The sequence below is a fragment of the Panulirus ornatus genome, chromosome 37 (assembly GCF_036320965.1).
Source record: "Panulirus ornatus isolate Po-2019 chromosome 37, ASM3632096v1, whole genome shotgun sequence".
NCBI classification, from domain to species: domain Eukaryota; kingdom Metazoa; phylum Arthropoda; class Malacostraca; order Decapoda; family Palinuridae; genus Panulirus; species Panulirus ornatus.
In genome coordinates, this window is record NC_092260.1 from 2,297,239 (window position 1) to 2,319,767 (window position 22,529).

Here is a 22,529-nt window from a genome sequence, read left to right on the forward strand (position 1 = left end):
AAATGAACATGTAGCACACGTGTATACATGTATATGTCTGTGTATGTATATGTGTATATGCTGATATGTATATGTATATGCATGTGTGGGCATTTATGTATATAATCTACTTATAGCTTGTTGCTGTCTCCCACATTAACGAGGCAGTGCTAGGAAACAGATGAAAGAATGGCCCAACCCAGCTACATACACATGTATATACATAAACGTCCACACACGCACATATATATACCTATACATTTCAACGTATACTGCCTTTATTCATTCCCATCGCCACCCTGCCACACATGAAATGACACCCTTCTCCCCCAGCACGCGTGTGAGGTAGCGCTAGGAAAAGATAACAAAGGCCACATTTGTTCACACTCAGTCTCTAGCTGTCATGTATAATGCACCGAAACCACAGCTCCCTTTCCACATCCAGGCCCCACAAAACTTTCCATGGCTTACCCCAAATGCTTCACATGCCCTGGTTCAATCCAGTGACAGCACATCCACCCCGGTATACCACATCGTTCCAATTCACTCTATTCCTTGCATGCCTTTCACCCTCCTGCATGTTCAGGTCCCGATCACTCAAAATCTTTTTCACTCCATCCTTCCACCGCCAATCTGGTCTCACTTCTCCTTGTTCCCTCCACCTCTGACACATATATCCTCTTAGTCAATCTTTCCTCACTCATTCTCTACATATGACCAAACCATTTCAATACACCCTCTTCTGCTCTCTCAACCACACTCTTTTTCTTACCACAAACCTCTTATCCTTTCATTACTTACTCGATCAAACCACCTTACACCACATATTGTCCTCAAACATCTCATTTCCAACACATCCACCCTTCTCAGCACAAACCTATCTACAGCTCACGCCTCGCAACCATATAACATTGTTGGAAACACCATTCCTTCAAACATACCCATTTTTGCTTTCCGAGATAATGTTCTCGCCTTTCACACATTCTTCGATGGGCCCAGAACCTTCGTCCTCTCCCCAACCCTGTGACTCATTTCTGCTCCCATGGTTCCATCCACTGCTAAATCCACTAACAGATATCTAAAACACTTCACTTCCTCCAGTTTTTCTCCATTCAACTTACCTCTCTCACTTGACATGTCCCTCAACCCTACTGTACCTAATGACCTTGCTCTTCTTCACATTCACTCTCAGCTCTCTTCTTTCACACACTTTACCAAACTCAGTCACCAGCTTCTGCAGTTTCTCACCCGAATCAGCCACCAGCACTGTATCATGAGTGAACAAAAAATGACTCGCTGCCCAAGCCCTCTGATCCACAAGAGAATGCGTACTTACCCCTTTCCAAAACTCTTGCATTCACCTCCCTAACAACCGCAACAACCATGGAGACATCACGCACCCCTGCCACAAACCAACATTCACTGAGAACCAATCACTTTCCTCTCTTCCTACTCGTACACATGCCTTACATCCACGATAAAAACTTTTCACTGCTTCTAGCAACTTCCCTCCCACACCATATACTCTTAATACCTTCCACAGAGCATCTCTATCAACTCTATCATATGCCTTCTCCAGATCCATAAATGCTACATATAAATCCATTCATTTTTCAAAGTATTTCTCACATACATTCTTCAAAGCAAACACCTTATCCACACATCCTCTACCACTTCTGAAAACACACTGCTCTTCCCTAATCTGATGCTCTGTACATGCCTTCACCCTCTCAATCAATACCCTTCCATATAATTTCCCAGGAATACGCAACAATTTTATACCTCTGAAATTTGAACATTCACCTTTATCCCCTCTGCCTTTGTACAATGGCACTATGCATGAATTCCATCAATCCTCAGGCACTTTACCATGAGCCATGCATATAATGAATATCCTCACCAACCAGTCAACAACACAGTCACCCCTTTTTTAATAGATTCCATTGCAATACCATCAAACCTGCTGCCTTGCCAGCTTTCATCTTCTGCAAAGCTTTCACTACCTCTTCTCTGTTTACCAAACCATTCTCCCTGACCCTCTCACTTCGCACACCACCTCGACCAAAACACGATATATCTGCCACTCTATCATCTAATATGTTCAACAAACCTTCAATATACTCCATCTCCTCATATCACCACTACTTGTTATTACCTCCCCATTAGCCCCCTTCACCAATGTTCCCATTTATTCTATTGTATTACGCACATTATTTACCTCCTTCCAAAACACCTTTTCATTATCCCTAAAATTTAATGATACTCTCTCACCCCAACTCTCATATGCCCTCTTTTTCACCTCTTGCACCTTTCTCTTGACCTCCTGCCTCTTTCTTTTATACATCACCCAGTCATTTGCACTATTTCCCTGCAAAAATCATCCAAATTCCTCTCTCTTATCTTTCACTAATAATCTTACTTCATCCTACCACTCACTAACCTTTCTAATCTGCCCACCTCCAACGCTTCTATGCCATAAGCGTCTTTTGCATAAGCCATCACTGCTTCCCTAAATATATCCCATTCCTCCCCCACTCCCCTTACATCCTTTGCTCTCACCTTTTTCCATTCTGCACTCAGTCTCTCCTGTACTTCCTCACACATGTCTCCTTCCCAAGCTCACTTACTCTCACCACTCTCTTCACCCCAACATTCTCTCTTCTTTTCTGAAAACCTATACAAATCTTCACCTTCGCCTGAACAAGATAATGATCAGACATCCCTCCAGTTGCACCTCTCAGCACATTAACAACCAAAAGACTCTCTCTCGGGCTTATCATTTTACACATAATCGAATAACGCTCTCTGGCCACCTCTCCTTACATACATATGCTTATGTATATCTCTCTTTTTAAACCATACTTAATCGTCATCTCCTCGTCAGCATGGTAGGGCTAGATAACAGACGAGGAATGGTCCTACCCACCCACATACACGTATATATATGTATATATATATATATATATATATATATATATATATATATATATATATATATATATATATATATTTTTTTTTTTTTTATACTTTGTCGCCGTCTCCCGCGTTTGCGAGGTAGCGCAAGGAAACAGACGAAAGAAATGGCCCAACCCCCCCCCCCCCATACACATGTACATACACACGTCCACACACGCAAATATACATACCTACACAGCTTTCCATGGTTTACCCCAGACGCTTCACATGCCCCGATTCAATCCACTGACAGCACGTAAACCCCGGTATACCACATCGCTCCAATTCACTCTTCCTTGCCCTCCTTTCACCCTCCTGCATGTTCAGGCCCCGATAACACAAAATCTTTTTCACTCCATCTTTCCACCTCCAATTTGGTCTCCCTCCTCTCCTCGTTCCCTCCACCTCCGACACATATATCCTCTTGGTCAATCTTTCCTCACTCATTCTCTCCATGTGCCCAAACCATTTCAAAACACCCTCTTCTGCTCTCTCAACCACGCTCTTTTTATTTCCATACATCTCTCTTACCCTTACGTTACTTACTCGATCAAACCACCTCACACCACACATTGTCCTCAAACATCTCATTTCCAGCACATCCATCCTCCTGCGCACAACTCTATCCATAGCCCACGCATAGCAACCATACAACATTGTTGGAACCACTATTCCTTCAAACATACCCATTTTTGCTTTCCGAGATAATGCTCTCGACTTCCACACATTCTTCAAGGCTCCCAGAACTTTCGCCCCCTCCCCCACCCTATGATCCACTTCCGCTTCCATGGTTCCATCCGCTGCCAGATCCACTCCCAGATATCTAAAACACTTCACTTCCTCCAGTTTTTCTCCATTCAAACTCACCTCCCAATTGACTTGACCCTCAACCCTACTGTACCTAATAACCTTGCTCTTATTCACATTTACTTTTAATTTTCTTCTTTCACACACTTTACCAAACTCAGTCACCAGCTTCTGCAGTTTCTCACATGAATCAGCCACCAGCGCTGTATCATCAGCGAACAACAACTGACTCACTTCCCAAGCTCTCTCATCCCCAACAGACTTCATACTTGCCCCTCTTTCCAAAACTCTTGCATTCACCTCCCTAACAACCCCATCCATAAACAAATTAAACAACCATGGAGACATCACACACCCCTGCCGCAAACCTACATTCACTGAGAACCAATCACTTTCCTCTCTTCCTACACGTACACATGCCTTACATCCTCGATAAAAACTTTTCACTGCTTCTAACAACTTGCCTCCCAATCCATATATTCTTAATACCTTCCACAGAGCATCTCTATCAACTCTATCATATGCCTTCTCCAGATCCATAAATGCTACATACAAATCCATTTGCTTTTCTAAGTATTTCTCACATACATTCTTCAAAGTAAACTCCTGATCCACACATCCTCTACCACTTCTGAAACCACACTGCTCTTCCCCAATCTGATGCTCTGTACATGCCTTCACCCTCTCAATCAATACCCTCCCATATAATTTACCAGGAATACTCAACAAACTTATACCTCTGTAATTTGAGCACTCACTCTTATCCCCTTTGCCTTTGTACAATGGCATTATGCACGCATTCCGCCAATCCTCAGGCACCTCACCGTGAGTCATACATACATTAAATAACCTTACCAACCAGTCAACAATACAGTCACCCCCTTTTTTAATAAATTCCACTGCAATACCATCCAAACCTGCTGCCTTGCCGGCTTTCATCTTCCGCAAAGCTTTTACTACCTCTTCTCTGTTTAACAAATCATTTTCCCTAACCCTCTCACTTTGCACACCACCTCGACCAAAACACCCTAAATCTGCCACTCTATCATCAAACACATTCAACAAACCTTCAAAATACTCACTCCATCTCCTTCTCACATCACCATTACTTGTTATCACCTCCCCATTTGCGCCCTTCACCGACGTTCCCATTTGCTCCCTTGTCTTACGCACTTTATTTACCTCCTTCCAGAACATCTTTTTATTCTCCCTAAAATTTAATGATACTCTCTCACCCCAACTCTCATTTGCCCTTTTTTTCACCTCTTGCACCTTTCTCTTGACCTCCTGACTCTTTCTTTTATACGTCTCCCACTCAACTGCATTTTTTCCCTGCAAAAATCGTCCAAATGCCTCTCTCTTCTCTTTCACTAATAATCTTACTTCTTCATCCCACCACTCACTACCCTTTCTAATCAACCCACCTCCCACTCTTCTCATGCCACAAGCATCTTTTGCGCAATCCATCACTGATTCCCTAAATACATCCCATTCCTCCCCCACTCCCCTTACTTCCATTGTTCTCACCTTTTTCCATTCTGTACTCAGTCTCTCCTGGTACTTCCTCACACAAGTCTCCTTCCCAAGCTCACTTACTCTCACCACCCTCTTCACCCCAACATTCACTCTTTTTTTCTGAAAACCCATACAAATCTTCACCTTAGCCTCCACAAGATAATGATCAGACATCCCTCCAGTTGCACCTCTCAGCACATTAACATCCAAAAGTCTCTCTTTCGTGCGCCTGTCAATTAACACGTAATCCAATAACGCTCTCTGGCCATCTCTCCTACTTACATAAGTATACTTATGTATATCTCGCTTTTTAAACCAGGTATTCCCCATCATCAGTCCTTTTTCAGCACATAAATCTACAAGCACTTCACCATTTCCATTTACAACACTGAACACCCCATGTATACCAATTATTCCCTCAACTGCCACATTACTCACCTTTGCATTCAAATCACCCATCTCGTGCATCAAAACCACTAACACACTCATTCAGCTGCTCCCAAAACACTTGCCTCTTATGATATATATTTTTTTTTTTTTTTTTTATACTTTGTCGCTGTCTCCCGCGTTTGCGAGGTAGCGCAAGGAAACAGACGAAAGAAATGGCCCAACCCCCCCCCATACACATGTATATACATACGTCCACACACGCAAATATACATACCTACACAGCTTTCCATGGTTTACCCCAGACGCTTCACATGCCTTGATTCAATCCACTGACAGCACGTCAACCCCGGTATACCACATCGCTCCAATTCACTCTATTCCTTGCCCTCCTTTCACCCTCCTGCATGTTCAGGCCCCGATCACACAAAATCTTTTTCACTCCATCTTTCCACCTCCAATTTGGTCTCCCTCTTCTCCTCGTTCCCTCCACCTCCGACACATATATCCTCTTGGTCAATCTTTCCTCACTCATTCTCTCCATGTGCCCAAACCACTTCAAAACACCCTCTTCTGCTCTCTCAACCACGCTCTTTTTATTTCCACACATCTCTCTTACCCTTACGTTACTCACTCGATCAAACCACCTCACACCACACATTGTCCTCAAACATCTCATTTCCAGCACATCCATCCTCCTGCGCACAACTCTATCCATAGCCCACGCCTCGCAACCATACAACATTGTTGGAACCACTATTCCTTCAAACATACCCATTTTTGCTTTCCGAGATAATGTTCTCGACTTCCACACATTCTTCAAGGCCCCCAGAATTTTCGCCCCCTCCCCCACCCTATGATCCACTTCCGCTTCCATGGTTCCATCCGCTGCCAGATCCACTCCCAGATATCTAAAACACTTCACTTCCTCCAGTTTTTCTCCATTCAAACTCACCTCCCAATTGACTTGACCCTCAACCCTACTGTACCTAATAACCTTGCTCTTATTCACATTTACTCTTAACTTTCTTCTTCCACACACTTTACCAAACTCAGTCACCAGCTTCTGCAGTTTCTCACATGAATCAGCCACCAGCGCTGTATCATCAGCGAACAACAACTGACTCACTTCCCAAGCTCTCTCATCCCCAACAGACTTCATACTTGCTCCTCTTTCCAAAACTCTTGCATTTACCTCCCTAACAACCCCATCCATAAACAAATTAAACAACCATGGAGACATCACACACCCCTGCCGCAAACCTACATTCACTGAGAACCAATCACTTTCCTCTCTTCCTACACGTACACATGCCTTACATCCTCGATAAAAACTTTTCACTGCTTCTAACAACTTTCCTCCCACACCATATATTCTTAATACCTTCCACAGAGCATCTCTATCAACTCTATCATATGCCTTCTCCAGATCCATAAATGCTACATACAAATCCATTTGCCCTTCTAAGTATTTCTCACATACATTCTTCAAAGCAAACACCTGATCCACACATCCTCTACCACTTCTGAAACCACACTGCTCTTCCCCAATCTGATGCTCTGTACATGCCTTCACCCTCTCAATCAATACCCTCCCATATAATTTACCAGGAATACTCAACAAACTTATACCTCTGTAATTTGAGCATTCACTCTTATCCCCTTTGCCTTTATACAATGGCACTATGCACGCATTCTGCCAATCCTCAGGCACCTCACCATGAGTCATACATACATTAAATAACCTTACCAACTAGTCAACAATACAGTCACCCCACTCTTCTCATGCCACAAGCATCTTTTGCGCAATCCATCACTGATTCCCTAAATACATCCCATTCCTCCCCCACTCCCCTTACTTCCATTGTTCTCACCTTTTTCCATTCTGTACTCAGTCTCTCCTGGTACTTCCTCACACAGGTCTCCTTCTCAAGCTCACTTACTCTCACCACCCTCTTCACCCCAACATTCACTCTTCTTTTCTGAAAACCCATACAGATCTTCACCTTAGCCTCCACAAGATAATGATCAGACATCCCTCCAGTTGCACCTCTCAGCACATTAACATCCAAAAGTCTCTCTTTCGCACGCCTGTCAATTAACACGTAATCCAATAACGCTCTCTGGCCATCTCTCCTACTTACATAAGTATACTTATGTATATCTCGCTTTTTAAACCAGGTATTCCCAATCATCAGTCCTTTTTCAGCACATAAATCTACAAGCTCTTCACCATTTCCATTTACAACACTGAACACCCCATGTATACCAATCATTCCCTCAACTGCCACATTACTCACCTTTGCATTCAAATCACCCATCACTATAACCCGGTCTCGTGCATCAAAACCACTAACACACTCATTCAGCTGCTCCCAAAACACTTGCCTCTCTTGATCTTTCTTCTCATGCCCAGGTGCATATGCACCAATAATCACCCACCTCTCTCCATCAACTTTCAGTTTTACCCATATTAATCGAGAACTTACTTTCTTACACTCTATCACATACTCCCACAACTCCTGTTGAAGTAGAACCTTCAGACACAATTGAAAATGTGAAGGAAAATAGTGAAACTGGAAAAAAATGTAGCTTAGACATTGAAGCTTATTGATACAGTGGTTAAATTGATGAGAACTGCTATTGACGTTTGTGTAAATAAATTATACATTTCCTTTTTTCCATAGCCAGAGGTTGAACTATTATGTGACATTCATTTTTTTCCATTCATTTCAAGCTAGAAGTTTCAGTTTTCTAAATTGTTTCTTACATTTTTCATATGTATATATATGTATGTGTGTGTGTGTGTATATGTGCGTATGTGTGTGTATGTGTGTGTATGTGTATATGTATATATATATGTATATTATCCCTGGGGATGGGGTGAAAGAATGCTTCCCACGTATTCCTCGCATGTCGTAGAAAGCGACTAGAGGGGACGGGAGCGGGGGGCCAGAAATCCTCCCCTCCTTGTATTAACTTTCTAAAATGGGAAACAGAAGAAGGAGTCATGCGGGGAGTGCTCATCCTCCTCGAAGGCTCAGAGTGGGGTGCCTAAATGTGTGTGGATGTAACCAAGATGTGAAAAAAGGAGAGATAGGTAGTATGTTTGAGGAAAGGAACCTGGATGTTTTGGCTCTGAGTGAAACGAAGCTCAAGGGTAAAGGGGAAGAGTGGTTTGGGAATGTCTGGGGAGTAAAGTCAGGGGTTAGTGAGAGGACAAGAGCATGATATATATACATATATATTTATATATATATATATATATATATATATATATATATATATATATATATATATATATATATATATATATATATTCTTTTCTTTTAAACTATTCGCCATTTCCCGCATTAGCGAGGTAGCGTTAAGAACAGAGGACTGGGCCTTTTTTGGAATATCCTCACCTGGCCCCCTCTGTTCCTTCTTTTGGAAAATTAAAAAAAAAACGAGAGGGGAGGATTTCCAGCCAGCCGCTCTCTCCCCTTTTAGTCGCCTTTTACGACACGCAGGGAATACGTGGGAAGTATTCTTAATCCCCTATCCCCAGGGATAATATATATATATATATATATATATATAGATATATATATATATATATATATATATATATATATATATATATATATATATATATATATATATATATTTATTTATATTTATATTTATTATACTTTGTCGCTGTCTCCCGTGTTTGCGAGGTAGCGCAAGGAAACAGACGAAAGAAATGGCCCAACCCCCCCCCTACACATGTATATACATACGTCCACACACGCAAATATACATACCTACACAGCTTTCCATGGTTTACCCCAGACGCTTCACATGCCTTGATTCAATCCACTGACAGCACGTCAACCCCGGTATACCACATCGCTCCAATTCACTCTATTCCTTGCCCTCCTTTCACCCTCCTGCATGTTCAGGCCCCGATCACACAAAATCTTTTTCACTCCATCTTTCCACCTCCAATTTGGTCTCCCTCTTCTCCTCGTTCCCTCCACCTCCGACACATATATCCTCTTGGTCAATCTTTCCTCACTCATTCTCTCCATGTGCCCAAACCACTTCAAAACACCCTCTTCTGCTCTCTCAACCACGCTCTTTTTATTTCCACACATCTCTCTTACCCTTACGTTACTCACTCGATCAAACCACCTCACACCACACATTGTCCTCAAACATCTCATTTCCAGCACATCCATCCTCCTGCGCACAACTCTATCCATAGCCCACGCCTCGCAACCATACAACATTGTTGGAACCACTATTCCTTCAAACATACCCATTTTTGCTTTCCGAGATAATGTTCTCGACTTCCACACATTCTTCAAGGCCCCCAGAATTTTCGCCACCTCCCCCACCCTATGATCCACTTCCGCTTCCATGGTTCCATCCGCTGCCAGATCCACTCCCAGATATCTAAAACACTTCACTTCCTCCAGTTTTTCTCCATTCAAACTCACCTCCAAGTTGACTTGACCCTCAACCCTACTGTACCTAATAACCTTGCTCTTATTCACATTTACTCTTAACTTTCTTCTTCCACACACTTTACCAAACTCAGTCACCAGCTTCTGCAGTTTCTCACATGAATCAGCCACCAGCGCTGTATCATCAGCGAACAACAACTGACTCACTTCCCAAGCTCTCTCATCCCCAATAGACTTCATACTTGCTCCTCTTTCCAAAACTCTTGCATTTACCTCCCTAACAACCCCATCCATAAACAAATTAAACAACCATGGAGACATCACACACCCCTGCAGCAAACCTACATTCAATGAGAACCAATCACTTTCCTCTCTTCCTACACGTACACATGCCTTACATCCTCGATAAAAACTTTTCACTGCTTCTAACAACTTTCCTCCCACACCATATATTCTTAATACCTTCCACAGAGCATCTCTATCAACTCTATCATATGCCTTCTCCAGATCCATAAATGCTACATACAAATCCATTTGCTTTTCTAAGTATTTCTCACATACATTCTTCAAAGCAAACACCTGATCCACACATCCTCTACCACTTCTGAAACCACACTGCTCTTCCCCAATCTGATGCTCTGTACATGCCTTCACCCTCTCAATCAATACCCTCCCATATAATTTACCAGGAATACTCAACAAACTTATACCTCTGTAATTTGAGCACTCACTCTTATCCCCTTTGCCTTTATACAATGGCACTATGCACGCATTCCGCCAATCCTCAGGCACCTCACCATGAGTCATACATACATTAAATAACCTTACCAACCAGTCAACAATACAGTCATCCCATTTTTTAATAAATTCCACTACATTACCATCCAAACCTGCTGCCTTGCAGGCTTTCATCTTCCGCAAAGCTTTCACTACCTCTTCTCTGTTTACCAAATCATTTTCCCTAACCCTCTCACTATATATATATATATATATATATATATATATATTTTTTTTTTTTTTCATACTATTTGCCATTTCCCGTGTTAGCGAGGTAGCGTTAAGAACAGAGAACTGGGCCTTAGAGGGAATATCCTCACATGACCCCCTTCTCTGTTCCTTCTTTTGGAAAATTAAAAAAAAAAACAAGAAAGGGGAGGATTTCCAGCCACCCGCTCCCTCCCCTTTTAGTCGCCTTATACGACACGCAGGGAATACGTGGGAAGTATTCTTTCTCCCCTATCCCCAGGGATATATATATATATATATATATATATATATATATATATATATATATATATATATATATATATATATATATTTCTTTTTTCTTTTAAACTATTCGCCATTTCCCGCATTAGCGAGGTAGCGTTAAGAACAGAGGACTGGGCCTTTGTGGAATATCCTCACCTGTCCCCCCTCTGTTCCTTCTTTTGGAAAATTAAAAAAAAGAAAAAAAAAAACGAGAGGGGAGGATTTCCAGCCTCCTGCTCCCTCCCCTTTTAGTCGCCTTTTACGACACGCAGGGAATACGTGGGAAGTATTCTTCATCCCCTATCCCCAGGGATAACCGTGACATCCTCCAACGGCGGCCAACCGACGGGCTGAATCCCCTCACTATAATATATATATATAATATATATATATATATATATATATTTATTCACTTTTTTTACCACACCTTGTGGTAAAATATATATATATATATATATATATATATATATATATATATATATATATATATATATATATATATATATATATATATATATATATATATATATATTTATTTTTTTTTTTATTATACTTTGTCGCTGTCTCCCGCGTTTGCGAGGTAGCGCAAGGAAACAGACGAAAGAAATGGCCCAACCCCCCCCCCTATACACATGTATATACATACGTCCACACACGAAAATATACATACCTACACAGCTTTCCATGGTTTACCCCAGACGCCTCACATGCCCTGATTCAATCCACTGACAGCACGTCAACCCCGGTATACCACATCGCTCCAATTCACTCTATTCCTTGCCCTCCTTTCACCCTCCTGCATGTTCAGGCCCCGATCACACAAAATCTTTTTCACTCCATCTTTCCACCTCCAATTTGGTCTCCCTCTTCTCCTTGTTCCCTCCACCTCCGACACATATATCCTCTTGGTCAATCTTTCCTCACTCATCCTCTCCATGTGCCCAAACCACTTCAAAACACCCTCTTCTGCTCTCTCAACCACGCTCTTTTTATTTCCACACATCTCTCTTACCCTTACGTTACTCACTCGATCAAACCACCTCACACCACACATTGTCCTCAAACATCTCATTTCCAGCACATCCATCCTCCTGCGCACAACTCTATCCATAGCCCACGCCTCGCAACCATACAACACATATATATATATATATATATATATATATATATATATATATATATATATATATATATATATATATAGCATCAGATTGGGGAAGAGCAGTGTGGTTTCAGAAGTGGTAGAGGATGTGTGGATCAGGTGTTTGCTTTGAAGAATGTATGTGAGAAATACTTAGAAAAGCAAATGGATTTGTATGTAGCATTTATGGATCTGGAGAAGGCATATGATAGAGTTGATAGAGATGCTCTGTGGAAGGTATTAAGAATATATGGTGTGGGAGGCAAGTTGTTAGAAGCAGTGAAAAGTTTTTATCGAGGATGTAAGGCATATGTACGTGTAGGAAGAGAGGAAAGTGATTGGTTCTCAGTGAATGTAGGTTTGCGGCAGGGGTGTGTGATGTCTCTATGGTTGTTTAATTTGTTTATGGATGGGGTTGTTAGGGAGGTGAATGCAAGAGTTTTGGAAAGAGGGGCAAGTATGAAGTCTGTTGGGGATGAGAGAGCTTGGGAAGTGAGTCAGTTGTTGTTCGCTGATGATACAGCGCTGGTGGCTGATTCAAGTGAGAAACTGCAGAAGCTGGTGACTGAGTTTGGTAAAGTGTGTGAAAGAAGAAAGTTAAGAGTAAATGTGAATAAGAGCAAGGTTATTAGGTACAGTAGGCTTGAGGGTCAAGTCAACTGGGAGGTGAGTTTGAATGGAGAAAAACTGGAGGAAGTGAAGTGTTTTAGATATCTGGGATTGGATCTGGCAGCGGATGGAAACATGGAAGCGGAAGTGGATCATAGGGTGGGGGAGGGGGCGAAAATTCTGGGAGCCTTGAAGAATGTGTGGAAGTCGAGAACATTATCTCGGAAAGCAAAAATGGGTATGTTTGAAGGAATAGTGGTTCCAACAATGTTGTATGGTTGCGAGGCGTGGACTATGGATAGAGTTGTGCGCAGGAGGATGGATGTGCTGGAAATGAGATGTTTGAGGACAATGTGTGGTGTGAGGTGGTTTGATCGAGTAAGTAACGTAAGGGTAAGAGAGATGTGTGGAAATAAAAAGAGCATGGTTGAGAGAGCAGAAGAGGGTGTTTTGAAATGGTTTGGTCATATGGAGAGAATGAGTGAGGAAAGATTGACCAAGAGGATATATGTGTCGGAGGTGGAGGGAACGAGGAGAAGAGGGAGACCAAATTGGAGGTGGAAAGATGGAGTGAAAAAGATTTTGTGTGATCGGGGCCTGAACATGCAGGAGGGTGAAAGGAGGGCAAGGAATAGAGTGAATTGGAGCGATGTGGTATACCGGGGTTGACGTGCTGTCAGTGGATTGAATCAAGGCATGTGAAGCGTCTGGGGTAAACCATGGAAAGCTGTGTAGGTATGTATATTTGCGTGTGTGGACGTATGTATATACATGTGTATGGGGGTGGGTTGGGCCATTTCTTTCGTCTGTTTCCTTGCGCTACCTCGCAAACGCGGGAGACAGCGACAAAGCAAAAAAAAAAAAAAAAAAAATATATATATATATATATATATATATATATATATATATATATATATATATATATATATATATATATAAACACCCATTTGAATGCAAAGGTGATTTGAATGCAAAGGTGAGTAATGTGGCAGTTGATGGAATAATTGGTATACATGGGGTGTTCAGTGTTGTAAATGGAAATGGTGAAGAGCTTGTAGATTTATGTACTGAAAAAGGACTGGTGACTAGGAATACCTGGTTTAAAAAGCGAGATATACATAAGTATACGTATGTAAGTAGGAGAGATGGCCAGAGAGCGATATTGGATTACGTGTTAATTGACAGGCACGCGAAAGAGAGACTTTTGGATGTTAATGTGCTGAGAGGTGCAACTGGAGGGATGTCTGATCATTATCTTGTGGAGGCTAAGGTGAAGATTTGTATGGGTTTTCAGAAAAGAAGAGTGAATGTTGGGGTGAAGAGGGTGGTGAGAGTAAGTGAGCTTGGGAAGGAGACTTGTGTGAGGAAGTACCAGGAGAGACTGAGTACAGAATGGAAAAAGGTGAGAACAATGGAAGTAAGGGGAGTGGGGGAGGAATGGGATGTATTTAGGGAATCAGTGATGGATTGCGCAAAAGATGCTTGTGGCATGAGAAGAGTGGGAGGTGGGTTGATTAGAAAGGGTAGTGAGTGGTGGGATGAAGAAGTAAGAGTATTAGTGAAAGAGAAGAGAGAGGCATTTGGACGATTGTTGCAGGGAAAAAATGCAATTGAGTGGGAGATGTATAAAAGAAAGAGACAGGAGGTCAAGAGAAAGGTGCAAGAGGTGATAAAGAGGGCAAATGAGAGTTGGGGTGAGAGAGTATCATTACATTTTAGGGAAAATAAAAAGACGTTTTGGAAGGAGGTAAATAAAGTGCGTAAGACAAGGGAGGAAATGGGAACTTCAGTGAAGGGCGCAAATGGGGAGGTGATAACAAGTAGTGGTGATGTGAGAAGGAGATGGAGTGAGTATTTTGAAGGTTTGTTGAATGTGTTTGATGATAGAGTGGCAGATATAGGGTGTTTTGGTCGAGGTGGTGTGCAAAGTGAGAGGGTTAGGGAAAATGATTTGGTAAACAGAGAAGACGTAGTAAAAGCTTTGCGGAAGATGAAAGCCGGCAAGGCAGCGGGTTTGGATGGTATTGCAGTGGAATTTATTAAAAAAGGGGGTGACTGTATTGTTGACTGGTTGGTAAGGTTATTTAATGTATGTATGACTCATGGTGAGGTGCCTGAGGATTGGCGGAATGCGTGCATAGTGCCATTGTACAAAGGCAAAGGGGATAAGAGTGAGTGCTCAAATTACAGAGGTATAAGTTTGTTGAGTATTCCTGGTAAATTATATGGGAGGGTATTGATTGAGAGGGTGAAGGCATGTACAGAGCATCAGATTGGGGAAGAGCAGTGTGGTTTCAGAAGTGGTAGAGGATGTGTGGATCAGGTGTTTGCTTTGAAGAATGTATGTGAGAAATACTTAGAAGGGCAAATGGATTTGTATGTAGCATTTATGGATCTGGAGAAGGCATATGATAGGTGAGTTGATAGAGATGCTCTGTGGAAGGTATTAAGAATATATGGTGTGGGAGGCAAGCTGTTAGAAGCAGTGAAAAGTTTTTATCTAGGATGTAAGGCATGTGTACGTGTAGGAAGAGAGGAAAGTGATTGGTTCTCAGTGAATGTAGGTTTGCGGCAGGGGTGTGTGATGTCTCCATGGTTGTTTAATTTGTTTATGGATGGGGTTGTTAGGGAGGTGAATGCAAGAGTTTTGGAAAGAGGGGCAAGTATGAAGTCTGTTGTGGATGAGAGAGCTTGGGAAGTGAGTCAGTTGTTGTTCTCTGATGATACAGCGCTGGTGGCTGATTCATGTGAGAAACTGCAGAAGCTGGTGACTGAGTTTGGTAAAGTGTGTGAAAGAAGAAAGTTAAGAGTAAATGTGAATAAGAGCAAGGTTATTAGGTACAGTAGGGTTGAGGTTCAAGTCAATTGGGAGGTAAGTTTGAATGGAGAAAAACTGGAGGAAGTAAAGTGTTTTAGATATCTGGGAGTGGATCTGGCAGCGGATGGAACCATGGAAGCGGAAGTAGATCATAGGGTGGGGGAGGGGGCGAAAATCCTGGTAGCCTTGAAGAATGTGTGGAAGTCGAGAACATTATCTCGGAAAGCAAAAATGGGTATGTTTGAAGGAACAGTGGTTCCAACAATGTTGTATGGTTGCGAGGCATGGGCTATGGATAGAGTTGCGCAGGAGGATGGATGCGCTGGAAATGAGATGTTTGAGGACAATGTGTGGTGTGAGGTGGTTTGATCAAGTAAGTAACGTAAGGGTAAGAGAGATGTGTGGAAATAAATAGAGCGTGGTTGAGAGAGCAGAAGAGGGTGTTTTGAAATGGTTTGGGCACATGGAGAGAATGAGTGAGGAAAGATTGACCAAGAGGATATATGTGTCAGAGGTGGAGGGAACGAGGAGTAGTGGGAGACCAAATTGGAGGTGGAAAGATGGAGTGAAAAAGATTTTGTGTGATCGGGGCCTGAACATGCAGGAGGGTGAAAGGAGGGCAAGGAATAGAGTGAATTGGATCGATGTGGTATACCGGGGTTGACGTGCTGTCAGTGGATTGAATCAGGGCATGTGAAGCGTCTGGGGTAAACCATGGAAAGCTGTGTAGGTATGTATATTTGCGTGGGTGGACGTGTATGTATATTCATGTGTATGGGGGTGGGTTGGGCCATTTCTTTCGTCTGTTTCCTTGCACTACCTCGCAAACACGGGAGACAGCGACAAAGCAAAAAGAAAAAAAAAAAAATAAACACCCATACACGCACATCTGCATATGTATACATTTCAACATATACATATATACACATGTACATATTCATACTTGCTGCCTTCATCCATTCCCATCTCCAGCTGCTACTCATGAAATAGCATCCCCCTCCCCTCTCCAGCAAGGTAGCGGTACGAAAAGACAAAAAAAGACATTTGTTCACACTTAGTCTCTAGCTGTCATGTGTAATGCACTGAAACCACAGCTCCCTTTCCACGTACCTCGAACTTTTGGAACTCTCTACCCTCTCATGTCTTTCCCAATAATTATGAACTGGCACTTTCTAAGAGACAGGTTTTTCACTTCTTCCAAATTTCATAAATACTTATCCTTGTCACTTCTCTTCCCTTTCATTAATCTCTTCATAATCTAATTAAGCACTACCTTGATGTGTTTTTTCTGCAACTGGAGCCTCCAATGAAAAAAATTACTTGGTAATTTCTTTCCTACATTTCAAATGCTCAGTGAGGTGGTGTTTTGAGTGTGCTGGTGTTGCAGACTGGAGTTTTAGGTGTCATACACATGAAGGGCAATTATAATACACTTTGCGGCATATGATAGCATAAGAAAACCAGTGCCCAGAAGATGTGGTACCAGAGAAAACAAACTAGTAACAAGGAAGGGGAGGCTCAACTATTCCAGATGATGCAGTTTTGGGTGAAGTTATATAGTTTTCAACTTGAGGAAACCTTAACTCACACACCATTATCAGGAACTTAATCCTTACATAAGCTGGTAAACCTATGTATTTCTCATATACCTTCTCTTGGCTGTTAACTTATATCTTAGTCCTCAATGTCTTAAACATTATTCCCTTCACTTTCTAACTTTATTCTGCAAAAAATATTCAAAATAAAGACTGATCTACAAATCAATGTCATATACTCTGATAAGACCCACCTAATCCACTTAGAAACCTCACTTAACATAAACTATCATATCTTTAAACATATCAAACTTCTGCCTATCCTGTCTCCTCAGAACCTATACAAAGTACATCTAAGGACATTCTTGTATTGAAAGTATGTTTATGCAACAATTATACCTGCTGGTATACACTACACATAACATTCAAATCACACACATTTTCCATTGGACTCCATAACTGCTTCCTACTCATTTAACCATGTCATCCATCACAATACACTTCCACTTAGGATCCACTTACCCAGCTGTTAGTCAATTTCTCTCTAGGAAATATCTTTAACTACCTTCAATCTATTCGTTCATGTATACCTATTAACGTCTTTCATCTTATACAAGTTTATTACTATTACTCTTGATTATATACATCTATAATCAACCATTATTTCAATACTCCTATGCCTTCCTTTGGACAGCCATAAGAGCTATTGTCTCTTCAGTCCAATTAAACATTCTACCATCCTTTCAATCTTTTTGACGCACCCCTAAACATATCAATATTACTCTTTCTAAACATGTCCACCACTTCTACCTGCTTATATTCAGATTTCAATCTTTTCAGATTCCATTCAGCCATATGAATTCACACTTCATTACAGGCAGCTGCAGGCACTATCTTTCTGATGTCTCATGCATTTGTTGGAAATTACTTCTGCAGAGCTAGGGATGCCAGTTTCAACAAGCTAACAAATATAATGATCCCAATTCCCTGGGGACTGAATTGACAAAGTTATAGAATTGATAACAATTAAATAATTCTTCAGCTTCTGAGTCAGGAGAGCTAAAATCATGCTACAAATGTTTTTAATGTTTCTTGTAAACAAACTCTCACAATGTCACATACCTGTGCATTAGCTGATACATTCACGGTACTTGTCGCTGGCATAGACAGAGGACTTTGCTGCATCATCAAATCTGCAAACATAAAGTAATACACCATAAACTCTAATACTGAGCAATGCTACTGAGATCATGAGTTATACTCTAAATAGCAGACACATTCTACAAGCAAGTACTTTTAAGACAAGTAACCCATCATCAATGAACTCAAGATCACTAGCATGTATTAAGCATGACCAGGTAACCAACAAACCAAGTCCACTCTTTTGTGAGATGCATCCCTTTGATTTCACTGGAATACTTACAATTCACTCACTACACATAAATACATGTTGTCAGCATGTGTGCAGTGTGATCTGTCTGTGCTTAAATCAAGAAGGCCCAAACAAAAGAATTCTTACAACATTCTCTGTATCTGGTCCTTTCATAAAACTTCCTCTTTTAACAGTAAGCTATCTGAGATCTCCCTATCCTACATCCCTTAACATCATGTCAGTATATTGCCAATATTTCTTCGAAAAGATTTTCATCCACAAATGACATTTCTTTAATCAAATACCAAAATACAATCTCTGCTCTTCTCCTTAGGTACATCAAGAATGTGGTATGCTTGGGGCCTGGATATTAACAGATTTTTTATTATTCAAATTTTATGAATGTGTATCAAAGCATACATTAAAAAAATTCTAACTTGCTTTGCATCAAGTCTTCTTATATTAGGCTGTCTCACCAGTAGGACAGTATACTTTTAATGTTTTTTCTTTCTCTAATAATATCACAATACTCTGCTTGTAAAGTGAACTGGACATAAGCTGACAAACTTTTCTGAGTTTCTGGAGTTATACAGACTTTACTCAACATGCACATTCCAGTGTATCATCATTCCACTGCTTCTTTATCACCTACACCATTGAAAACTTTGTCTCCTACATGTCCTGTCAAGGTAAATGAAACACATGGTCCATATGATGCCAAGTAAGGTGCAGAATATTCAAATTGACTGCAAGAGAGTAAACATGCAGGTTGTAGAGATATAGAGGTGACCGAATTAATACTGCAGAACTAAGCTCACAGATGAGCCAAAAACAAAATTCATAATAATGGAGTGGAAGAAAAGAAATATAAAGGTTGATGATTTTTGGATTGGATAAAGAAAACACCCCATTCAATAAAGAAGGGTTGCAAAGAGAGAATATGAAGATAATTAATGAAGGCTACATGGCAGATGCAGTTCTGAGATTAGATATCAAAAGAGAATGACATTAATGAGCCAGAACAATTACTTAATGAAAAAATCTATTGTGGTAAGCATGAGCGTAAAAGGTTCAAAGAAATAAAAAAAAAAGTCTCTAACATCAGTGGCAAGGTATGTGGTAGGAAAACGAATGATCAAGTTTAAATAATCAACAAACCTTTGTTGGTAATGAATATGGTGGATTTCAAAAGGAGAGAGAATGTGCAGATCAGATTCTTCAACAAGTGACTGAGGGTTCTTTGTAAAAATTCTTTGAAATGCATCAAAGCTGTGTGGTGTCACCAATGTTATTTTTCCAAGTATGGGGCACTGCATGAGATGATAGAAAGGTGAGATGATACATAAGCATGGAGAAACAGAAGAAAAGTTGCCACAGTTGTACGCAGATGATGTTATGCTCTTAATAAAGTAACAGTAAAATAAATACGAATGGTTGGTCATTTTGATGATGTATGAAGAGGCTCAAACTGAATGGAAATAAGATGCTATATTTTCAAAGGTATGAGAGATCAAAGTACAAGATTAGTTTGCATGGTGGAGAAGTGAAATTGTGTATGAGTTTGTAAGTAATGTTCAGTTAGGTCAATACTGGGAAACCCAAGTTAATGGCATGGTTAAGGAAAACATTTAAACACAAAATGCACATGAAGTGCAAAGGAGTATCTGTCCCAACACTGATGTGATGGATAAATTGTGAAAGTCAAGTGTTTATAGCTCAGAATACGCCAAAAGTAACAGATGTATTGATGGAAAACTTGTCTTGCATAATTAAATTTAGAGAAAAGACAATGAAAAATGAAGATGTGAGAAGGTTATATTCCATAAAGAAATCATTAAAAAGTCTGAATTTTCATGATGCTATTTCCATAAAGGACCTCCTGCATGACAGTTGACAGGCTGGACAAGAACAGACAGTTATCAAATAAGGTACAAGAAGGAGAGGTGGACTGCAGAAGAGATGAATATATGCAGCAGGGCAACTGACAAGGACTAAGGACATTTATGATGAAGATGCTCTATCCCTGCATCTCTCACAGAACTGATTATTAAGCCATTAATCTCTTTTAAAAACTTAAGGTTGTAACCTGGGCACCCCTCACTCATCAATTTAAAGCCTCCAGCCTTTCCCTGTAACTCGACTGAAAGATCTTATCTTTGATGCCAACCATTTTGCCCTCCTCTGGCCCATTTCTATTACCTTTTTGCGCTAAGTACTGCGACCAAACTTGAGAAGCATATTTTAGTTTTTGAGGAGCCTGCTAATCAATTCCTTATGCATATACTTCAAAGCTATTCTAATATTTGCCACAAGATTGTTTGTCCACTTAATCATTCTCCTATTGTTAGACTTTGGCAACAGGTTGGTTATGATTCAGACTCCCAAGTCCTTCTCACACAATGAACCCTGAAATTTATTTCTGTTTGAGGATAATTATACTGACACCTTCTTTCACTGTGTCCCATCCTCATTAATTTACTTAGGCTGAGCTTCACCACCCATGTATCAGACCAACTTTAGATTCTGTTCAGGTTTGGTCCCCTGAGAGGTTGATGCAATCCTCCTTGCTTTTCACTTCACTCATGACCTTTGCATCATCTGCAAATATATCCAGATCAGAGTCCATACCTTTAGGCAAGTCATTTATATTGATCAAAAAAGAGTGCTTGTCCCAGAACAGAACTTTATGGCGCTCAGCTGGTCACTTTGGCCCATTTGGAGAAGGCTCCTCAGACATGCATCCTTTATTCCCTTCCACCGAGTTAATCTTTTATCTTTCCGAGGGAGTTTCCTCCATATTCCTGCCTGGTGACCCAGGTTCTAAATTATCCCTCCCATGTTGTACAGTATCAAGTATCAAGGTAAGATGTTTTACTTTTTCCACTTCCTTGACACTCTGCCTTTCTTTAGTGACATCTTGAACAGTGTCTCAAGATACCTCAATGCTTCCCTAAACCTTCTCCCTATTTCATCTCACCGGTGCTGGGGCTATGAAGTTTTCCAACAGGAAAGCACATTTGAACTTGTCATTCAGTTCATCACATATCCAAACACCACTCTCAATATGTTCTCTTGAATCCCTTAGCCTGATTAACTGCTCTTTAACTGACAATTTAGCCCTGAGTAATATATGAAAAAGTTTTGGATCTGCAGCCTTGTCCACAGTATTCTTTTCAAAGTCTCTTTGCTCCTCTCTCTTATAATGATATACACATTCCTTGCTCTCTTACACTTTGTACTTGCTGGGTAGCTGAAGTGCTGCCTGTATCTTCGCCACTGCACATCTCGAAGCTCCTCTGCTTTTTGACATCCTTTATTATGTGATTCATCCTCTTTATTAATCATCCCTCCATATTCGAGGCTTATGGTACCCATGGTCATACTTTGCAGAGGTTCTCATCACAATATTCTGGCTCCTAGCAATGAACAACATTTCCCAATCTAAGTTACCATAGGAATTGTTGAAGTTTGTGTAGTTTTCATGAGGTTAGAGTGAAATGGAGCAATGTGGTAAACAATGGGTATTGTGCTGTAAATGGACTTAACCAGGGCATATGAAGAAACTGGGGTAAACCACGAGTCTGGATGTGGACAAGGGTCTGTGGTTTTGGTGTATTACACGTGGCAGCTAAGAATGGGTGCGAGCGAATGAAGTTTTTTCACTGTTCCTAATGCTACCATGCTAATGCAGGACACAACATTCAAATATGAAAAAAAATCTCTTTTG

General features: G+C 40.9%; 1 protein-coding gene across 1 annotated transcript in view; it reads right to left on the minus strand.

Annotated features, from left to right (window-relative positions):
- LOC139760456 (uncharacterized) overlaps positions 1-22,529 on the minus strand; it is a 220,372-nt gene that overhangs the window by 34,106 nt on the left and 163,737 nt on the right. Inside the window, exon 4 of the mRNA XM_071683694.1 lies at positions 18,553-18,623. Coding sequence (XP_071539795.1) covers positions 18,553-18,623 — 71 coding nt within the window. The remainder of the gene's footprint in view (positions 1-18,552; positions 18,624-22,529) is intronic.